Raw genomic sequence first — 18,203 nt, 5'->3', positions numbered from 1 at the left:
GAAATCTGGCACCCGCTCCCCAGCGAGACCGTGGTCCTGCCCTGCCTGCTGCCGACAGCAGACGGAGCCCTGCGGGACCTGGCCTTTCCTCCCCGGGGCCGATGGGTAAGTGCTGCAATCCGTCACCGTCCTGTCTCCCACAGCAGGCCAGCTGGGCTGGGGGATGCGGCTCTGGGGCGGTTCTGGCGTCAGCAGCCGGCGGGAGCGGGGCTCCCCGGGGCCAGTCCCAGGGGATGGTGAGAGGGTAAGGCACACTGCACCCCTGGGTCCTGTCTGGGACCACGCTGCACTGTTTGCACCCAGGACCAGTCCCAGTCTCACCTGCTGGGCTGAGGCAAAGCCCGGGCAGCAGTGTGCCAGCTCATCACCCGCAGTGTCCCTGCATCCCCCAGTCCCCTCGGAAAGGTGCTTCTCCAGCCCGGCACACGCTCCCTCCTGCTGCGGGATGTGCTGGGCACTGGCGCTGGGTCTTCTGCTTTCCCCTCCTCCAGCTCCCCAACAGCGCAGCCATCCCGTGCACCAGCACGCAGACACACCAGCCTCCGCACCCCATCCCACCACCCCACCGTACCCCTCCCTGTTCTGACACCCCCCAAGCCCCATGGCACTGCCTGCCTCTCCTCCTGCTACTGGTTGTGAAGGTAAAAAAAAAAAAAAATTAATGATTATTAGGAAGAGCTAAAGCGGAATTGCAAATGTTATTTCTCTAGTAGATGGATGATAGCGGGCTGGATGATAGATAGCTGGATGGATGGATCTCTCTCCCTCCAAGCTGTAACCCCCTTCCCATCGCTCCCTCCGGAGTGCTGCTGTCACCTTGTCTCTGCTCAGAAGGGCTTTTACTGGCTCACTGGGGGATGCACGAGAACAGGTTATTAATACATGGAGAGGGGGATGGAATCCATTTGACTTGAAAATAGCTGAGAAACTGAACTGCACTTTTAAAATCTGCTTTTAATCAGAAGGAAAAGAAGAGAAGTTTGAACAATTAGGGAGTAATGAAGAGCTTCGGAAAAAAAAAAGCTCTCTGAAGATTAGCTAAGATTTTTACAGCACTTGTACAATTTAAAGAGCTATGCTGGTTTCGAGCAAAATCGTTCGAATATTGTTTGTGAAAATCACAGGCGGTGGGACCGACGGCGAGTGCCGGAGCCTGGGTGTCCAGCGGCAGGCACAGCGCCGGCTCGCCGTCGGCAGGGACGCCGCGCTGCCTGTACGCCGGGGCAGGGAGCGGCTGGCAGCCGCAGGGCTCACACCGCTGGAATGGGAGCGCGGCCAGGCTCGGCCGTGGACGGAGAGCCATGGCGGGGTCTCGCTTCGGGTGCACAGCCGCCACGGTGATGCTGGGCCTGTCCCATCCACTCCAAGCTCTCAGCAAGGGGAGCAGGGGCAACCCCCCCTGGATTTGGGTTTCGGGGGGCTGGGGATGCCCAGATGGAAGGGCATGGGCAGGGACCCCTGGCAGCACATCCCTAGAGGAGAGCGCGTGGAAAAGCCGCGCTCGGGCACTCCCATGGTGCACACATGGGGTGGGCAGCCCCGATGCCGGCGTCTCCCATCCTGAGCTGACCCCTGGCCGCGCTGGGAAGCCCGAAGCTTGGCCTGTCCGTCCCTGGCACGCCGGCGGCTGCTCCCCACCGGTACCTGCCAGGGGCCCGTCACCGGCAGGCGAGCGCGGGGGCTGCACAGCCGCGCGCAGCAGCAGCTGGGTAATTTTCATGCTAAGTGAAAAGTAAAGTGCACAGACTCTTTATTAGAGCGAGCACGGTGAGGGGAACAATGAAGGCAGTGATGATCGTTAACTTTCTAATCGGAGGAGAAAAGTCCTCAATGCAATTTTTATGGTAATAACATCGACACTAAAGATAATTGCTCCCCGCGTCGCGCTTAGCGCTGGGAAACTGTTTGGGAAAAAAACATTAATTTGTAGGAACTGAGCCAAAGTTTCCTTAAGGCAGCTGTTCCCTGTGCCACCCTGCCCCCAGCCCGTGCCTGCACTGCCCTCTGGCCAACCCCCTGCCCGGGCCACCCCTGCCCACACCAGCACCCCTTGTCCCTCACGCCAGCCAGGCTGGGTTCACACCACGCTGGTGCTGGCCGGTGGCACAGGGCTTTCCCAGTGTCAGTCCCCGGGCTCTGTTCGGCAGGAGATGCCGGAGGCGGTGCAGCCCACCGCTGCGGTGGTGGAAAAGGGCCAGGAACATTTCAGGCGACGTGACGGAGCGGCACTCGTGCTGCAGCAAAGGGGGACGGGCAGGGCTGCCCCGTGTGCTGGGACCACCGCGGGCAGGGAAGGATGGGAGCTCGCCCTCCCCGGGGAATAATAAGCGCAGGAGAAATTACAGCCAGGTGACATTTTAACGAGCCGGCGTCCTGCGTGGCATTAATATTCCAAGGGCTGCAATTCCCTGGAGGGCGTTTGAGAGATGAAAAAAAAAAAAAAAATCCCAGCCCAGTAAAATCAAATAAATAAATCTCTGCCTAAGCGTGGCGTCTCCCCCGCCCCCGGCACGGAGCGGGCGGCACACGGTGTGATTTCCCCTGTGATCCCCTGCTGCCGAGCAAGCAATCGGCTCGTCTTTGAGCGCGGCGGCAGGATGATTTATCCCGGCTCCCGGTGCCCTGGCTGGGGCGAGAGCGTGGGGCTGGGGATGATGCATTGGGCAGGAGCAGAGGTGGCGGCAGGGGGAAGGCGGGAGAGCAGGGCACGTGCGCAGGCCACCACTCAATCCTAAATTAATTTTAATATTTGACAAATCAAATCTACTTAGGTGAGCCATGGGCCATGCAAGGGAGATTTATGGGGGTTTGGGGCTGTCGGCTGTGCGCATAGCCTGTGTTTGCCGCTGCCCGCCGGGGCTCCGGCACTCACGGCATCGCTAATTCCCCCCTCCCCAGGGGCAGGGATACAGCCAGTGTGTCCAAGCGGCATGACAGCAGCAAGAAGAATGTCCTGGCCTCTAAGTCCTGGCTTATTAGGCTGGCAGGAGTGACGGGCCCTTTGCATCCCCCAGCTCTGAGCCCGCCGGCAGAGCTGGCAGCCAGGGCACGGCACCGGACATGGCTGGAGGTTGTACCCAACGCCTGGGATGTCCCTGGGAGCTCTGGCTGAGCCAGGGAAGAGCAGCCAGTTCTGGCATGCTGGGGACTGCTCTCCCCTCTGCGGGGCTGGACCAGTTTGCTGTGGGTCGGGGGCAATAATAAATCTGTCGGCTGAGGAGCTGGAGGTGGTGCAAGGGGTGCGCAGAGCCATTCCTCCACAGGGTCATTTCAGTCCCAGCTCCACCACCAGCCGCAGATTCATGGGCCCCAGGAGGTGACAGGAAACCTGATAGGTTTTAAGACAGCAACATGCCCTGAATCTGCAAGGTGCCTGAGCAGGCGAGGCAGGGAATCCAAAATGTTTACAGCCTCAGGGGATGCAGTGACTGTGGAGCAGGGCGGGCAGGCTGGGCTGCCGGGGACAAGCCGTCCACCCCTGGGAGAGACCGCCAGCATCCCTGATGTGCCGTTGGAAATCCCTGGCATCTCCCCAGCAGCTCTGTGGGACTGGTGACGGGGACTCGGGGAAGCCCAGTGCTTCCCGTGCCGAGCCCACTCCTGCGACAAAGCCCTGGTGCGAGGGGCTCCCGTGGGTTGCAGAGGTCTCTCATGGTGATGTCAGAGAGGGGTCTTCAACCCTTTCTGCCCCAGTGCCCTTCACTCCTGCCCATGGGAGGGGACCAGCCTGGACTCACTTCTTCTTGCTGACTTCTTTATTCAGCACAGACGGGTTCACCGTGTCCTTGTCCCCAGGCAGGGAGACCAGGGCTGCCCTCAGCCAGCCCTTGCCTGAAAGATGCTACTAGAGACACGGCACTGGGCTCTGTGCTGGAGACCAGCCCCACATCTGGCTGCAGCCTCGAGCTGGGATGTCTCAAGGGGCTTACAGCCCATCCTTGTCTCGAGGGACCTACAGCAGCATGTGGCCTGTAGCAGAGCGGGCAGCCTTTCCAACTCCTCCAGCAGCCAAGAGGCAAGTGGTGTGCAAAGCTCAGGCCAGCCCAGAGCCCTGGGTGGTTCTGCTGCCCGCCCTGCCTGTGCATCCCCCAGCTCCCGGAGCCCTCCACCTGCCCCAGGCATGCCAGAGAACAGCCACGGGCCACGGGAGGGATGTGAGATACAGGAGAGACAGCCTGTCTGCAGGGACGACACGCACGTCTACGCCCCGCAGTACATACAGTATCAAACAGAGACCTTGAAGGTCTCAAAGGACAAGTTGTCTGGGCCAGTAGGGACTGGCTGTGAGAGTTGATGGACATAAGCAAAAGGCAGTTTCCAGACCCTGCACACCATCCACCCAGTGCTTGGCCAGGATCCCAGCTGGGTGCAGGGCCAGCTGCTGCATCCCAGCGTCTCCCTGCAGAGAAGGATGCAGTAGGATGGACGGAGGACCGTGCCTCCGGGGCTGTGAGGCCACAGCAGAGCTTCATCCCTGTGAGCTGCACACGGTTCCTGGTGGCTCTCTCCAGCCCCGCTCCAGCCCCACGGGTGCCCCATCCCCAGCAGAGGCAAACCGGCGATACACAGTCCATGGGAAGGTGGAGCGACTGGCTTGTAGGCGCTGTGTTACGGCTCAGCAGAAGTATATGCTCTCGTAAAATATCTACATTTGGATGCAGAGATTTCCAGGCATCCAAGAACGCTGTGCTGATAATTAAACATCTGCTCTGCATTTGTCTGTCTTCCTGCCGTGATGTCGCTCCAGCCCTCGCTCTCCCCTCCCTGTCCGTCAGCACGCTCCCAGGACCGGGACAGCATCCCCTGCTCACCGCTCTGCCCCAGCCTGGAGATGCAGCATCCTGGGCCGTGGGTGCTGGGAGAGAGAGGGCAGCTCCGGGCACCCCTCGGAGCAAACAGCAGCTTCACTGCCAGCACCCGCAGCCTTCGCAGGGCTGCAAACCCACAGCCTGCCCTGTGGCTCCCACCAGCCCAAACAGTTTCGCTGAGCCCCACTGTCCATCGCCAGCCAGTGCTTGTCCATGCACCGTCCCCTGGGCTGAGCAAGAAGCTGCCACCGCCATCCTGCTACCAGGAGAGCATCAAAACAACCTCCAAATTGATCTCTGAGACTCTTCTGCAAGCCCCAGACACTTCCTGCTAGGAGCGAGTGTCCGCTCTAGTTACTGTCTCCTAGGAGAGCACCGAGGGCTTCAGGCTGTCACAGGAGGAGCCGGCCCAAACATGACATCTCCATGGAGCCCAGGGTACAGCGGGCAGGGCCATGGTGCCGCTGAGCAGATGGGACCGGGGCCTGGATCGATGGGACCCAGCCGGGCCCCACGGGGACTCCAACAGCTCATACAGGGGCCCGGCTAGCGGTGGGACAAGCGGGGGACAGGGGAGGGCGCCTTCCCCAGCTATGGTCCCCCGGCCCTCGCTATGCCTGCATCCAGCCCGCTGCCCACTCCGCTGGCCCCAGGGACCGCAGCCTGCCCGCATCGCGCTGCTGCCCGGCCGCTGGCACCAAGCACGGGGACACTCGGTGCAGTGCCACCCGGGGTGCCGGCAGCCCTGGGGACAGTGCCCTGCTAGGGTGGTGGGACAGGGAGCTGGGGTGCATGCGAGGACGGGGGACGCTCCTGGGGTGTACTGCGGAGCACTACCTCATCATGCCCGGCTTTGCCGGGGCTACCCGTCATGTCAGCAAGGCAGCCCCATCCCTTGTCCCCTGCCCGCTCCCTGCCCTCGCCTCCTGTCCCCTGCGCTGTTTGTCACACTTGTCACCATGGCAAGCGAGAGATTAGCCTTGGACCCTCCGCTCCCGCCCCAAGCCACTGATTCATATTCATGAGACTTCAAAGCATCTCTTTAGCTCCCCTGCACCAAACCTAATCCGCTGCTGCAGCACGGTGCCAGCAGCCCTCACCGGCAGCACCGGGCCAGAGCTGGCAGCCCCCGAGCCCCCCTGCCCTGGCCGGCAGCAGCCACGCAGCCACGCACCCACTGCTCCTGCTCCCAAGCCCGGCTCGTGGTCTCGGGGGGCTGCTCTGCACCATGGGGGTGCTGCCATAGGAGCCACAAAAAAGCAGGAGTTAGGAGGGTGGAGGTGACGGTCTGTGTGTCCTCACCCGCACCCATCCATCCCTCCACCCGTCCAGAGGAGAGGGCTGAGCCCGCAGCACCCTGCCCGGACCGCCAGCCCAGCAGCATCCCCGCGTGCATCGCGGCGATAGCCAACAGCCCTTCGTTGGGGCTAATTTGGTGCCGGCGCCCCACGTTCCCCCCGCATCCCACCACAGTCAGCAGCCAGCAGGCATCGGGCAGGGGCTATTCGGAGGCGGCCAGGCGTGCAGAGCACGGCCTCACCGAGCAGCCTGCCTGCTCCCGCCAGGGACTCATCCTGCAGCACGGCACCGCCGGAGAAGTGACAGAGAGCGTGCCGGAGCCCACGGCATTTGGAGACGCAGACAGGACCAAAGCGAGTACCTACACCCAGCCCACCCCTGAGGAGTAGTGGGGCAGAGGGCAGGAGGAAGCTGCACCCAGGGGTGCCCTCCCATCACCCACTGCAGGGCTGCAGACCCCCCCAAACCCTAGCGTTAGCTGGGCCATCCTCCATGTCCAGCCTCTCTGCTCCTCGGCAGGATCTCACCGGGGTCAAAAACAGCCGGACCGGCACAGAGAGCCGGTGGCATCATGCCTGTGCCAGCGCTGGCGCTGGGAAGGTGCTGGCTCGGCGCACAGGTCCTGGTGGCGGGCGGGCGGGCGGGCGGGCGATGGGTCCCCCATGGAGCCGTCTCCTCCAGATGGCGAAGGCCATTAGAGCCGCTCTCGCGCGCACAGAGCCATAAAGTTTATGGGCCTCATCATTTAGCTGTAATGGAAATAGTTAAATCTGTCTCTGTTTAAGCAAACTCTGCCCTCGCGGGAGCGCTTGGCGCGGGCAGGCAGGGGACTCAGGCGGGCAGCGGGGTACCTCCGCTCACTACCCACCACCGGCACATTCAGCCCCGGCACCTGGAACATCCCCATCGTGCCAGGATGGGGACAGGCATGTGACAATGGCGGGGATCTCCCTGCACTGCCAGCTCCAGTGCCTCCGTTTCCCCTCAGTGCGGGGCAGGTAAGACCCACATTTGGGGTGTGCAGGCAGGATTTGGGACTACGCAAATTCCCTGCCAGCCGCAGCTGAGAGGTGATGTGCAGCAGGCTGGCAGAGAGCACAGGGAGCTGCCGGCAGTGGGATGCCTGCCTGCTTCGAGCAGGGCACCCACAGCTCTGATGGTGTGAGACTGGGATTCGGCAAATGCAGACCTGCCCTGAGCAGGCAAGTCCTTTGGCCTGGCAGTCCCAGGCAGGGCGCAGCCTGGAGCCAGTCTGAACCCACCGAAAGGGGCAGAGGAGGTCGTGATGTTTGAAAGCCACTCTTCATCCCTTGCCAGGTACCCCCAGGAGCTGGGTATGGGGGAGATATGATCCCAGCACAGCCTGGGCTCAGCTCCTGGAGCAGGACCAGGGCAGGGAAAGGGGGGAGAGCAGCACCCCACTGTGCCTCACAGCACCCCTCAGCCCCAGCCTGGGGTCAGGAGGCTGGACCCCCAGCTGGGAAGCTGCCGGTGTGTTTACGGAGGGCCAGTTTCTTCCCATCGTCACACGGAGCAGGTAGGGGTGCTGACCCCAAAGCGGTAGGGTAGGCTGGCAGTGCCTGCCCCACATGCAGGGTTTGGCTTAGCACCCCACGCAACCTCCCCCCAGCCCCACATCTCACCCGAGGTGGGGTGAGACCCCGGGGCTGCCTCCGCCAGTGGAGCGGGTCTCCCCACCCCTCTTAGCCACGGTGAAGGTGGGAGCTACCCCCTCCCCAGCACGCAAAGCATGATTAATTACAGTGTAATTCATTAATATTCACAGCTAATTAAAGATCCTTATCATGAATAATGGAGCTCACTCTCCAAATTATGGGACAAGGATGGAGGAGGGGGGATGAAGCCCTGTGGGGAGAAGGGGCTGTGGAGGGACAAAGCTCCAGGGCAGAGGCACAAGGGGGAGCGGAGGTACCCTCCTTGTGGGGTGCCTGGGTCTGGCAGTGCCCTGGTCGGGAATGCAGCGACGAGGAGGAGCCGGGGCAGTGGGCACTGGGGTAGGCATGGGATCCAGCCATGCTGGAGCAGGGACCAGGCAGCCCCAGGAGCTCCAGCCCGTGGGTCTCTAACTTGCCGCCCCAGCATGCGGGGAACCTCTTTGTGTCGGACCAGCATTGTGCGTCTCTGCACGGAGCAGGGACTGTCCTCACCTGGCTGGCACATGGCCCCCGAGCCAAGTGATCCCCAGCAGCCGCCCAGTGCGGGCCTGGGATGGGGCTGCCTGGTACGCGGGAAGCAGGCGGGAGGGGAGGGCACCGGCACTTTGCCTGAGCTCCTGTTATACAAATGAAAGGTTTTTAGTGGGAAAGACTCCGGGAGAGTAATACATCTCCCATATTGATCGCAGGCCAGGGACCAAGGCACGGCTTAAACAGTAATTGATTTCTAGCCGCCGAGATGTGTTGGGGAGCATTGATTTAACAGCACTGCAGACACACTGCTACTAATCTGATTAAAGTATTTAGCAGAAATGTTATTCTTTTAAAAAAAAACAGAGGGAGGTGATGGTGCTGCCTGGGGCGAGGGGGCCGAGGCAGGGCTGTGGAGCTGGGGCAGCCCAGCACCCCGCTGGCAGGGGCCCGGGGGCGGCTCCATGCCCCCACACCGGTGAGGGTGCCGCTGCTTCGGGACACATCTCCAGCCAGCTGTGCTCGCAGCCCTTCCCTCCGGAGCTGCCAAGGACGCGTGCAAGCCCGGCAGGACGCGGTCAAAGCAGAGCCAAGGATGCGTGCCGGGAGCATGGGTGGCACGCGGGCAAGCGCCCAGCCAGCCGCCCTGCCGGGGCAGCCTCAGCTGCTCTGGGGACGGAGCAGATGTGGGAGGAGGTGGAGGCAGCCCACAGAGGTGGCCCCGGCCAGAGGCACGCTTGGCTGATGGAGCCAGCACGTGGCGCACACCGGTGCCTCAGGAGCCGGGGAGGTGCAGGAGCTGAGGTCTGGCAGTGCCCGCAGCCCCGAGCCCCCGCTCCCCACAGCCTCCCAGGGTAGGGAGGGGATGCTGAGCCAGGGGACCAGGCGCACTGCTGGCCCTCCGGCCACACTGCGTCCCCATGCAGGCCGCTTCCCTGCCTCGTGCCCTGCTGCGAGCCGTCAGGCCATTGCGGGCAGCTCTCGCACGCCGTCCGCTCCTGTCCTCGTCCTGCCCCACTGCTGGGAGCAGAGATGGATGCTGTGCTGGTGGGGACAGGTCTCCAACACACCATTCCCAGCCCCCACGGAGAGGTGCCAGCTGAGCAGGTGGAGGGGTTCTTGCCGCTCCCTGTCACACACATCAGCCCAGTTAATTAACAGGTGATATCAAACAAATAAATTATTCCTGCTTCCTATTGATTCTAATTTACTGGCCCCTGGAGAGCCCGGCCTCATTTATCCCACCTGTCACCCCTGCTTAGCAGCTGCACTAACATCTGCCCTGCTCCCTGCACCTCTCCCACTCCTCCATCTTCGGGGCAGAGCTGGGCACAGCCGTGGGGCCCACACTGCCCCATGCCACTGCCCGTCATCCCCTGGGATGCAGGTGCAGCCCAGTCTGCTGCTTCTCCTGGGCATGACGGATGCTCCAGTGCCGGCAGCACAGAGAGGGAGACGGGCTGCCCACCCTCATGGCACCACCTGACTCCCTGGGGATCAGCTTCATGCAGGGATGCCCTGGCCCCTGCCAGCCCTTTCCCCTCCTCAGTGCCACCAGAAAGGCTGGGGGTGCCAGTTCTGGCTGCCCGAGCCCGGCCCCAGCTCTCTGTGGGCAGCGGGGCCCCCAGCCCAGGCCGTGCCCAGCGGGACAGCAGCCGGAATTCCCCGCTGTCCTGGAGAGAGCCCACTGCTGCCCGCGCACCAGCCTTTGATGTCTGCCTCCTCTGCGGGAGGCTGATCAAAGCCTGAGCCCCTCCCAGCTCCCGCCCCTGTGGATGCCAGATCAATAAATCTATCCCGGCTCAGCTGCTGACTGCACAGCCCTTCGCTCCCGAGCAGGCTTGGTTGGGAGATCCCGGGGAGGCACAGGGTCCTGGCATCCACCCCTGCCTGATCTGGGGCCTCAGCTCATGGCTGATGCCACGCTGGGCTAGAGACACGTCACCCACGCCAGTCCGGGCTCCTGGGCACGACGGCAGCAGTCGCCAGCCCTTGGCAGCCAGGCCTGCCTCCTGCTTGGGTCCGTGCAGCGCCCAGTGACGGGTCCTGGTCCTCCCTGGCCAGGGCATCACTTCCCAGCGCTGCCCGCACAGAGCTGGGCTTTGTCTGGCAGGAGTCCCCAGGCTGTCACGCATCGGTGCGAGCGGCAGCGTGTGTGCCCTCCTCTGGGCACAGGGACGCTGGGGGGCTCAGCTGGGGGATGCTCCGGGCAGCAGCCTGCCGGCACAGCACCGGCGGTGAGCTGGATACTGCCGGAGCAGCCCTGGCCTCACCTCAGCTCGGGTGCGCAACCAGCCATGTCTTAGGGGGGCAGCTGGAGGCTGGCCAGAACTGCGGGACGTGGTGGTGAGCACAGCCTGCCTGCCTGCTGCTCCAGCTGCCCGTGCTCTCCAGAACTGGCTGAGCTGGATTTCCTTGGGTCGGACAGGTTAAATTGACGGCGGCCAGACATCAGCGTCAGGCTGCTTGCCCCACGCCCATGGACCGAGCCTGCCTGGCGCGTTTGGTGCTCGGATGGGGGTCAGCCAGCGTCTGCCTTGTGAAGGGACACGCAGAGCACTGGGGTCACTCCTGGGGACCCTGCCGAGTCCCCGGTGCTGTCTGTCTCTCCCCAAGCCGTTGGATGTCCCCCACGCTGCTTTTCCCTTGCAGAAAGCTGACCAGCGACAGCCCTGTTGCTGTGCCAAGGGGGTGGGTGAGAAAGAGCTGCAGATGCTGCCAAGCCCCGCCGCCGAGATGGCCGGGGCTGGGGGGCCTCAGGTGGCTCCCTCACCCCCAGTGATTCAACCTGGGGGGCAAGCAGGAGCGGCCAGGGAGCCAGGGCAGTTTCAGCCGGGCTGGGATGTCTCGCCTGGAACCAGCCCATAACCCTGGGCTGAACTCAGGGGCCCGGTCCCGTGAAGGCACTCCCCACAGATGCAGCCCGGTTGCGGCCACGTCTGGGAGCAGCCAGCCTCCCCGCCACCCACCCTGCAGAGACCTCAGTGTGCCCGGCAAGGTCCCAGGGTGCCCAGCAAGCGCGAGGCTTCAGCTCCCGGCCGGGCTCGGCATGCAGGAGAGGCGGCTGACATCGCCGCAGCGGAGATAAGCTCCGCTCTCATCCTCATCGCGTGTGACGGGAAGGAGATTTATGGCTCCGAGCTGCGATTTGTGCGCAGCTCCAGCACACCGTATTGATCACTCCCGGTTGCTCCCGCTGCTCCCTCAGCTCCCGGCCCTTCCCGACTGTCGAGGCTGGCCCTGCCTGTTAACTCTTCCAGACCCGGGGACCCCCCGGGACCAGTCACCACTCTGTGCCGCAGCAGCTGGTGCAACAAGGAGCACCCCAGGTCTCAGCTGGCTGGGATGCCAGGGCCCATCTCCCAGGAGAAGAGCTCGGTTGTCCCCGGCCGGGGCTCGGAGCGGAGCAGGCAGGGGCGGTTTGGCTGGGCTGGCAATGGGGAGCCCCCCTCTGCAAGGGGAGGGGGGGCTGGAGGAGCCAAGGAGAAGGGGGTGGCAGGCAGCGGTAAGCGGGGGATACAGGGATGGCAGGCGGTGACAAAGGGACGGTGCCCAGGGGACAGGGTGTGATGGCCACGGGCAGTGCCAAGGGCACTTGGGCAGCAGCGTGCACCGAGCAGCCCTGGGGCCAGCTGAGGGGCTGATGCCGGGGGGGGGGGGTGGTGGGGATGGGGACGGCGGAGGGGGGACGGGGATGGGACTGCAGGCAGCTCTGCAGCAGCAGCGGGAAACGATGTGTGAAATGAAGAGTTCCTGCCCAGTGCCCAGAGGGAGCGTGCAGCATACTGAGCAGGGCTGGGGCTGGGGAGGGGGCTGCAGGGGGGTTGTAAGGCCGAGGGGGTCCCCAGCACCACATGGGCACCCTGTCTGCGGGGGCTGCTCCGCAGCGTGGGGCTGTGCCTCTGCTGCAGGGGAGGCAGGAGGGGGGCTCTGGGTATGGGAGCGGTGGGTGGCTGCCGTGTGGCTGGAGGCTGGTGAGGAGGCACAGCCCTGCCAGCTCAAGCCCTTGCTGCCCCCACTCCGAGACGCCCCATCCCCATGTACCGCACACCCTCCCCTCTTGCTGGTTTCCCGCTGCTCCGCGGAGATAATTAAATCCGCTATTTCGGCAGGTTCCGCATCCCCTGCCAGGCGGATCCGCAATCAGCGTGGAGAGGGCCCGGGGCTCCCCACCTGCACACCCCTCCTGCCCTCCCCAGCACCCAGTCACCCTGCCTGGCCCTGCCGCCTCTGCCTGCCTGCACCCTGGGGGACAGAGGTGGGTCAGGTCGCAGCCCCATGCCGGCTCCTCTGGAGGGGTCAGCCCCATCCCCAAAGCCAGTCTGGTTGCAGAGGGACCCATCCGGGGAGGGTGGCACAGACCCCAAGCGTGGGCAGGAGCAGCCCCACATCCCCAGCTCCCCATCCATCCCCGATTCCGACGTTATCATCTTCCCGCGGCACCCAGGGAAGCTTTAAATAATTCACGGAGGTGAGCTGGAGCACAGATGCTCCCGCAGGCAGCTGGGTGCGAGCAGCCAGGCAGCGGCTGGGCGGCAGAGATAGCGGTGCCGTCCCCGCCAGCTGCCCAGGGCTGCTGGCACCTGCCAGCCAGGAAGGAAGGGCCTGGGCTTGGCGTTCATGGAGGAAAAGCACTGAAAGCATCATCCTGAAGACAGCTCAGCAGAGGCGGGAGGTGAGCGGCGTGCCCGGGGAGCCCTGGGCCATGGAGCCACCCCATGCCCAGACCTGCACTGTGCCCCCAGCCTGGCCAGCTCTCCCCCACCCTCCCCTCTGCCCCCAGTCTCCTGTGCCAGATCCCAGACTGATTCCTGAGGAAGCCTGTTGTTAAGCTGGCAGCTGTGGTTGTAAATTCAGATCAATAATTTAAGGGGGTAAAACTATAAATAGAACATGAAAATATCTGCTCTCGTCTGAGGCACAAAGGTGGGGGTGAAGGTGAGGGTACCTGGATGACCTGCACCGCCACCTCCTCGTCCTACCAAAAGCTCCGGTGCTACCGATGCCGGCGCGGCGGGGAGAGCAGCAAGCGTTGCTGTAACTAATCACCAGCGGTGCCAGGCGAGGGGAGGGCGGCATCTGTCAGGGAGCGGGGTTATTGATGGACTCCAGGGCTGCTATTACCTGCCAGCCCCGCTATTACACACACCATCACTCAGCGCGTGGCCGCGGCCGCCACGCCAGCCCCTCGGCAGTGCCTTGGACTGCGCCGGCTGGGAAAACCACTGGAAACAGGCATAACTGCGTAATTACACGAGACAGGGCCCACCGGGGGTGTTTTGGCTGCAGCCCCATTACCTGAGCTGCTGGCTACACGTTGCACTGATGCTGTTCAGTGCTGCCTGCGTCCTCCTCCAAGCCCTGTGTCCTCAGCCCCACAGCGAGCCAGCGCTGAGCAAACTCCGCGGCATGTCCCCGCTCCATCCCAACGCCTTCTCCATCCTGTGCAGCCAGCCCAGCCCCGTGTAGCCTGTCTGAGCCGCGGGCAGGAGGCAGCCCCTGCCAGACTGGAGCAGGGAACTGGCCTTCCCTGTCTGGAGGTGATGCTCTCGGGAGCCGCTGTGCTGCGACGCGAGAGCCCACCACAGCCCCGCTCATTTTGGGAGGATTAGTCTGTGATCCCCTGCTGCCCAGCCCCGGGGAGGGCGGCTCTCGGAAGCGGGGAAGGTGAATTTCAGGAAGATTAACCCTGGTCCCCAGCGGGACGGGGAATGGAGGTACATCTGCTCATCCGAACGGAAGGAACAGCCGCCCCGCGGAGAAACAGATAAAAATAGGCTGACATTTACCTGCCAGGCCCAAGCAGGGCAGGTGCAGGGCACTGTGGCGAGGCCATGCCCACCGAGGGACGCAGGCGTCTGCTTGAGTGCCAGGCACTCACCGTCCACTGCTGCTCAGGTGGTAGGGACAGCGCGTGGCATGTGACGGTGTGGCTGTGTATGTGCGGGGCACCAGTGATGGGGAGTCCTGCCGAGGCAGGGGCACATGCACAGCACATTAAGGCATCGGTGCCGGGGCGATGGGACAGCCAGGGGTGTGCGCCGGGGCTGTGGCATGCTCAGGGCTGCCTGTGCATGGAGGTGGGCATTGGGGTGGCTGGCAGTGAGGTGGGCAGCTGTGGCATGGGCAGTGGGGTGAGCTCGGGGCAGGGCTGGTGCCCAAGCCTGGACCCTGCTGCTCCAAGCACTCATTCCTTCGAGGGAGATGGTAGTGCAGAGAAGAGACAGGGCTGGGATCCCCAGTAGACGTGCCCTGGGACGTGACGGAGGCAGGTAAAAAAAAACCTGCCTGTGCTCCCTCCCCTGCAACCAGCAGAAAGAGGCCTCTTCACGTGACCGAAGCCCTGCAGCTTGGGCTGCTGAGAAGGGCTTGGTGGCACTATCTGCCTTGCTCAGGAGCCAGGGGATGCCACAGCGGCTGCTCCTACCTCCCCATCTGCCCGCAGCAGCCCCTGTCTTCCCATGCACCACGGACCAGGGCTGAGCATCCTTCTACCATGGCATTAACATTTCAGTGCTAGCAGCTCCTCCTTGGGAAGACACTTGCCTCTTCACAGCCATCTCTGAGCAGCTCAGGCCGAACGCCCCGCAGCCACAGAGGTCAGGACACCTCCTCCAGCATCACTGGCTTGGCATCCCACCACTCTGCAGATGTTAACCTTGCTGCCTGCCCAGCAGCTCAGGGTGCCTGTGCAAGCTGAGGCACAGCAGCCTGGCCCACAGCTGGTCACCCAGGTCCCCAGGGCTGCAATAGCCCCGTGAACCACTGGCACTCCTGTCCCTGTGGCAGAGCAGCAGCCAGCCCTTGCCTGGCCTGGGGCACGCAGCCTGGCCCCAGTGAGCCAGAGCCCCAGCCCTCGCCACCTAGAAGCCAGTGCATGGCTGCGGGTGTGAAGGGTTAACAGCTGTGAGAGCAGAGCCTCCCCTTCCTCCCCCTGCACTCTGTTTTACAGGCCGCAGCTATTACCAGGAAATGTTCCCATCAGCGCCATTGATCCCCTTGTTTACAGCCCCTTAATCCTCAGCTGTTGACTCAGGAGCAAAGAACAGAGGACCCAGGGGGAGGTGGGTCCCCTTTGGCCATTGCCTCTGCCCTGCCTGCAACCTCGAGCATGGCCTCTGCCCTGCCTGCATCCCCCAGGCATCACCTCCACTCTGCCTGCATCCCTGGGCATCGCCTCCACCCTGCCTGCATCCCTGCACATCAGCTCTGCTCTGCCTGCATCCCCGGGCATCGCCTCCGCCCTTCCTGAACCCCTGCGCACCACTTCCACCCTGCCTGCATCCCCACCCATCACCTCCATCCTGCCTGTATCACTGGGCATCACCTCCACCCTGCCTGCATCCCTGGGCATCGCCTCTGCCCTTGCTGAACCCCTGTGCATCACCTCTGCCCGGCCTGCATCCCCAGGCATTGCCTCTGCCCTGCTTGCATCCCTGCACATCACCTCCACCCTGCCTGCATCCCGGGGAATTGCCTCTGCCCTTGCTGAACCCCTGGGCATCGCCTCCACCCTGCCTGCATCCCCACGCAATGCCCGCCTGGCCCCAACACACCGGGCTGACGTGCACCCAAGCGCCGCAACGCCTGGCCAGGCACCGGGGCCTCTGTGGTGGGTGAGGAGGCGATGGAAGGTGTCAGGGTGGCAGGACCCCGGCTGTGGCCACAGCCCTGCAGGAGCCAGCCCACGCGTCCCTCGCCGGCGGTGCTCTCCCGGCACGCTGCTGCGGCTGCCGCCAGCTGCCTGGCACCCGGTCGCAGGGCCCCGCCCGGCAGCCCCGCTTTGTTCTCATTAGTGCGATGAGCCGAGCCGTCACGCTGAATTAGGGACCCCCCCGACTCACAGCTCTGCATCTGCCAGCCGGCAGCAGCTGCCAGCCAGAAGAGCCCGGCACGGCGGCGGTGGGCACCGGCTCGGTGCCCCAGGGAGGCTGCGGGCAGGGATGGGCGGCCGCCAAGGCTGCACACCCGGCAGTGGCACAGCAGGGCTGGGGTGCTGGCTCCCGGCGTGGGGCACTGGCCCTCACAGCCCTGCCTGCCCCTGTCCCCATGCGTTGGCTTTCCCCACGCCGGTGGGGCTCGAGTGGCTCCCGGGAACCCCACACCAGGGCTGCAGCTCTCCCTCACCTCTGGCCGAGCTGGGATCGTGCAAACCTCTGCGAGCATCTGAGGCAAGGGTGCTTGTGCAGCCTCCATCGCTGGGGCATTCATCAGCACTTGCAATTCTTCCGGCTCCGACAGCACCAGAGCCCGGCCGCTTCCCTGTGCCGGGGCCCGCAGGCAGCTCCCCACGCCAGCCGGGAGGGCAGGGCTGTGCAGCCCATCCCCTGGCCCCTGCGCTTCCAGGACTGGATAAGCTTTGGTCCCTTCCAAAGCCCTCCAGGCAGGGATTTCCCTTCCCTCCCTCCACAAGCCCTCGGAAGCCTGGCTCTTCTGCAGAGCCCATGGGAGGAGTAAAAGCTGGGTTTCCCGGCCGGGCTGGAGCAAGGCTGCAGGTCACAGACAGGTCACAGACCGAGTCCGCTGGGGCTGCGCCATGGCCGGGGACCCCAGACCATCCTGTCCCTGCACAAGTCCTGCTGGAGCATCCCTAGCCCAGCCCAGCACACCCCTGCGGGCTCTGCCCCAGCCGCGACAAACCCCACATCCAACCAGGCAGCCGTACAGCCTCTAGAATCTGGCCACCGGCAGCTTTCCCCGTCCCCGATCCCCAGCCACCGGGGGCTAGGATCGCCTTGTCAGCCCCCCAGCAGTGCCCCGTGCTGTGGCTACTGGCACAGGGGCCATGCCCAGCCCTCCCTGCCCCCCGGCACGTCCTCCCACCGGGCACTCACCACCTGGAAGTCGCTGCTGTTGCACTCGTCATGGCCGAACATGCAGTGGACAAGCATCTCGCCGAGGTCCAGCTGGTGGCCCACGCGCCCATAAAACTCCTCCAGGTCAAAGGGGTGGCTCTTCTCCTCCTTGCTCATGGCCAGCGTCCCCAGCAGAGCCTCCAGCCGGCTCCTCTCCGCGCTTTCCAGCACCAGGGGTCGGCCAGCCCCATCCAGGAGACCGAGCATCTCCCCAGCCCAGTACAGGTCATGGCCAGAGAGCTGCCAGAAGCGGGCAGGGTTGATGTTGCAGAGCGTGACAGCAGGGAAGGTCTTGTTGCGCGTCGTCTCCTCCTCCAGCTGGGTGTTGTGGGGGTACTGGAAGTACAAGCCCACACACTTGGCATAGGCATGGACCAGGAGGGCCAGCGAGCCCAGGAAGGCCAGCAGCCACAGCAGGTTGCGAGCTGTGTACCGCCGGTGCCGGAAGATGTGTTGGATGCCGTGGAGGCTGGAGCGGCCGGCAAACTCCTCCAGGCTGCACGGGCGCTGCTGCAGGGCCGGGGCATCGCGTGCTGGGTGCCCAGTGGGGCATCCTCGCATGGCAAGGGCTGCCGAGGGCCGGGGAGGACCCCAGGGGCGCGGGGGGGTCCTCGGGGCTTCCTCCAGCCACATGCTGCCGCTCGGCTCTGCCTCTCAGTGCCGAGGCCGAGGTGCCGGAGGAGGTTTCGGAGCAGACGGCCAGCGCGGCGACAGGCGGGCAGCCAGGCTGTGCGGTGCTATGCGGTGTGGTGTGATGCGGTGCGGCAGTGCCGGGGCGGGACCGGTGCGGTGTGGCACTGCCCACACCCTGCCCCGAGCCAGGAGCTCGCTAAGTGCTGAGACCACAGACGTGCTCGCCGATTGCCACATCCTGCAGGAGCTGGAGCCAGAGGCTGAAATGTCCTGGAAAGATGGAGGACTCTCACCGCCCGTCCCCGGGGGGTGCAGGCAATTAGCCGGAGCCCTGTTCACTTCCACCATCTCTGTGCACTTAACGTGGGCTCCCCGGGGAATGTAGGAGCTGCCTGGGCAGAGCTGCACTGGCCCCGGGGCTCAGGAGAGGTGCATGGGCAGGAGTGTTTTGGGGGACAACG

At 64.2% G+C, this 18,203-nt stretch overlaps 1 protein-coding gene across 1 annotated transcript in view; it reads right to left on the bottom strand.

Annotated features, from left to right (window-relative positions):
* Positions 1-17,742, bottom strand: part of ASIC4 (acid sensing ion channel subunit family member 4) — a 61,736-nt gene extending 43,994 nt beyond the window's left edge. The window contains exon 1 of the mRNA XM_075430269.1: positions 17,089-17,742. Within this exon, the coding sequence (XP_075286384.1) occupies positions 17,089-17,742 (654 nt within the window). The remainder of the gene's footprint in view (positions 1-17,088) is intronic.
* Between the last annotated feature and the right edge of the window lie 461 nt (positions 17,743-18,203).

Source organism: Opisthocomus hoazin, chromosome 9 (genome assembly GCF_030867145.1).
Source record: "Opisthocomus hoazin isolate bOpiHoa1 chromosome 9, bOpiHoa1.hap1, whole genome shotgun sequence".
NCBI classification, from domain to species: Eukaryota; Metazoa; Chordata; class Aves; order Opisthocomiformes; family Opisthocomidae; genus Opisthocomus; species Opisthocomus hoazin.
The sequence above is the reverse complement of the archived record's forward strand: the minus strand, read 5'-3'. Positions and strand labels throughout refer to the sequence as shown.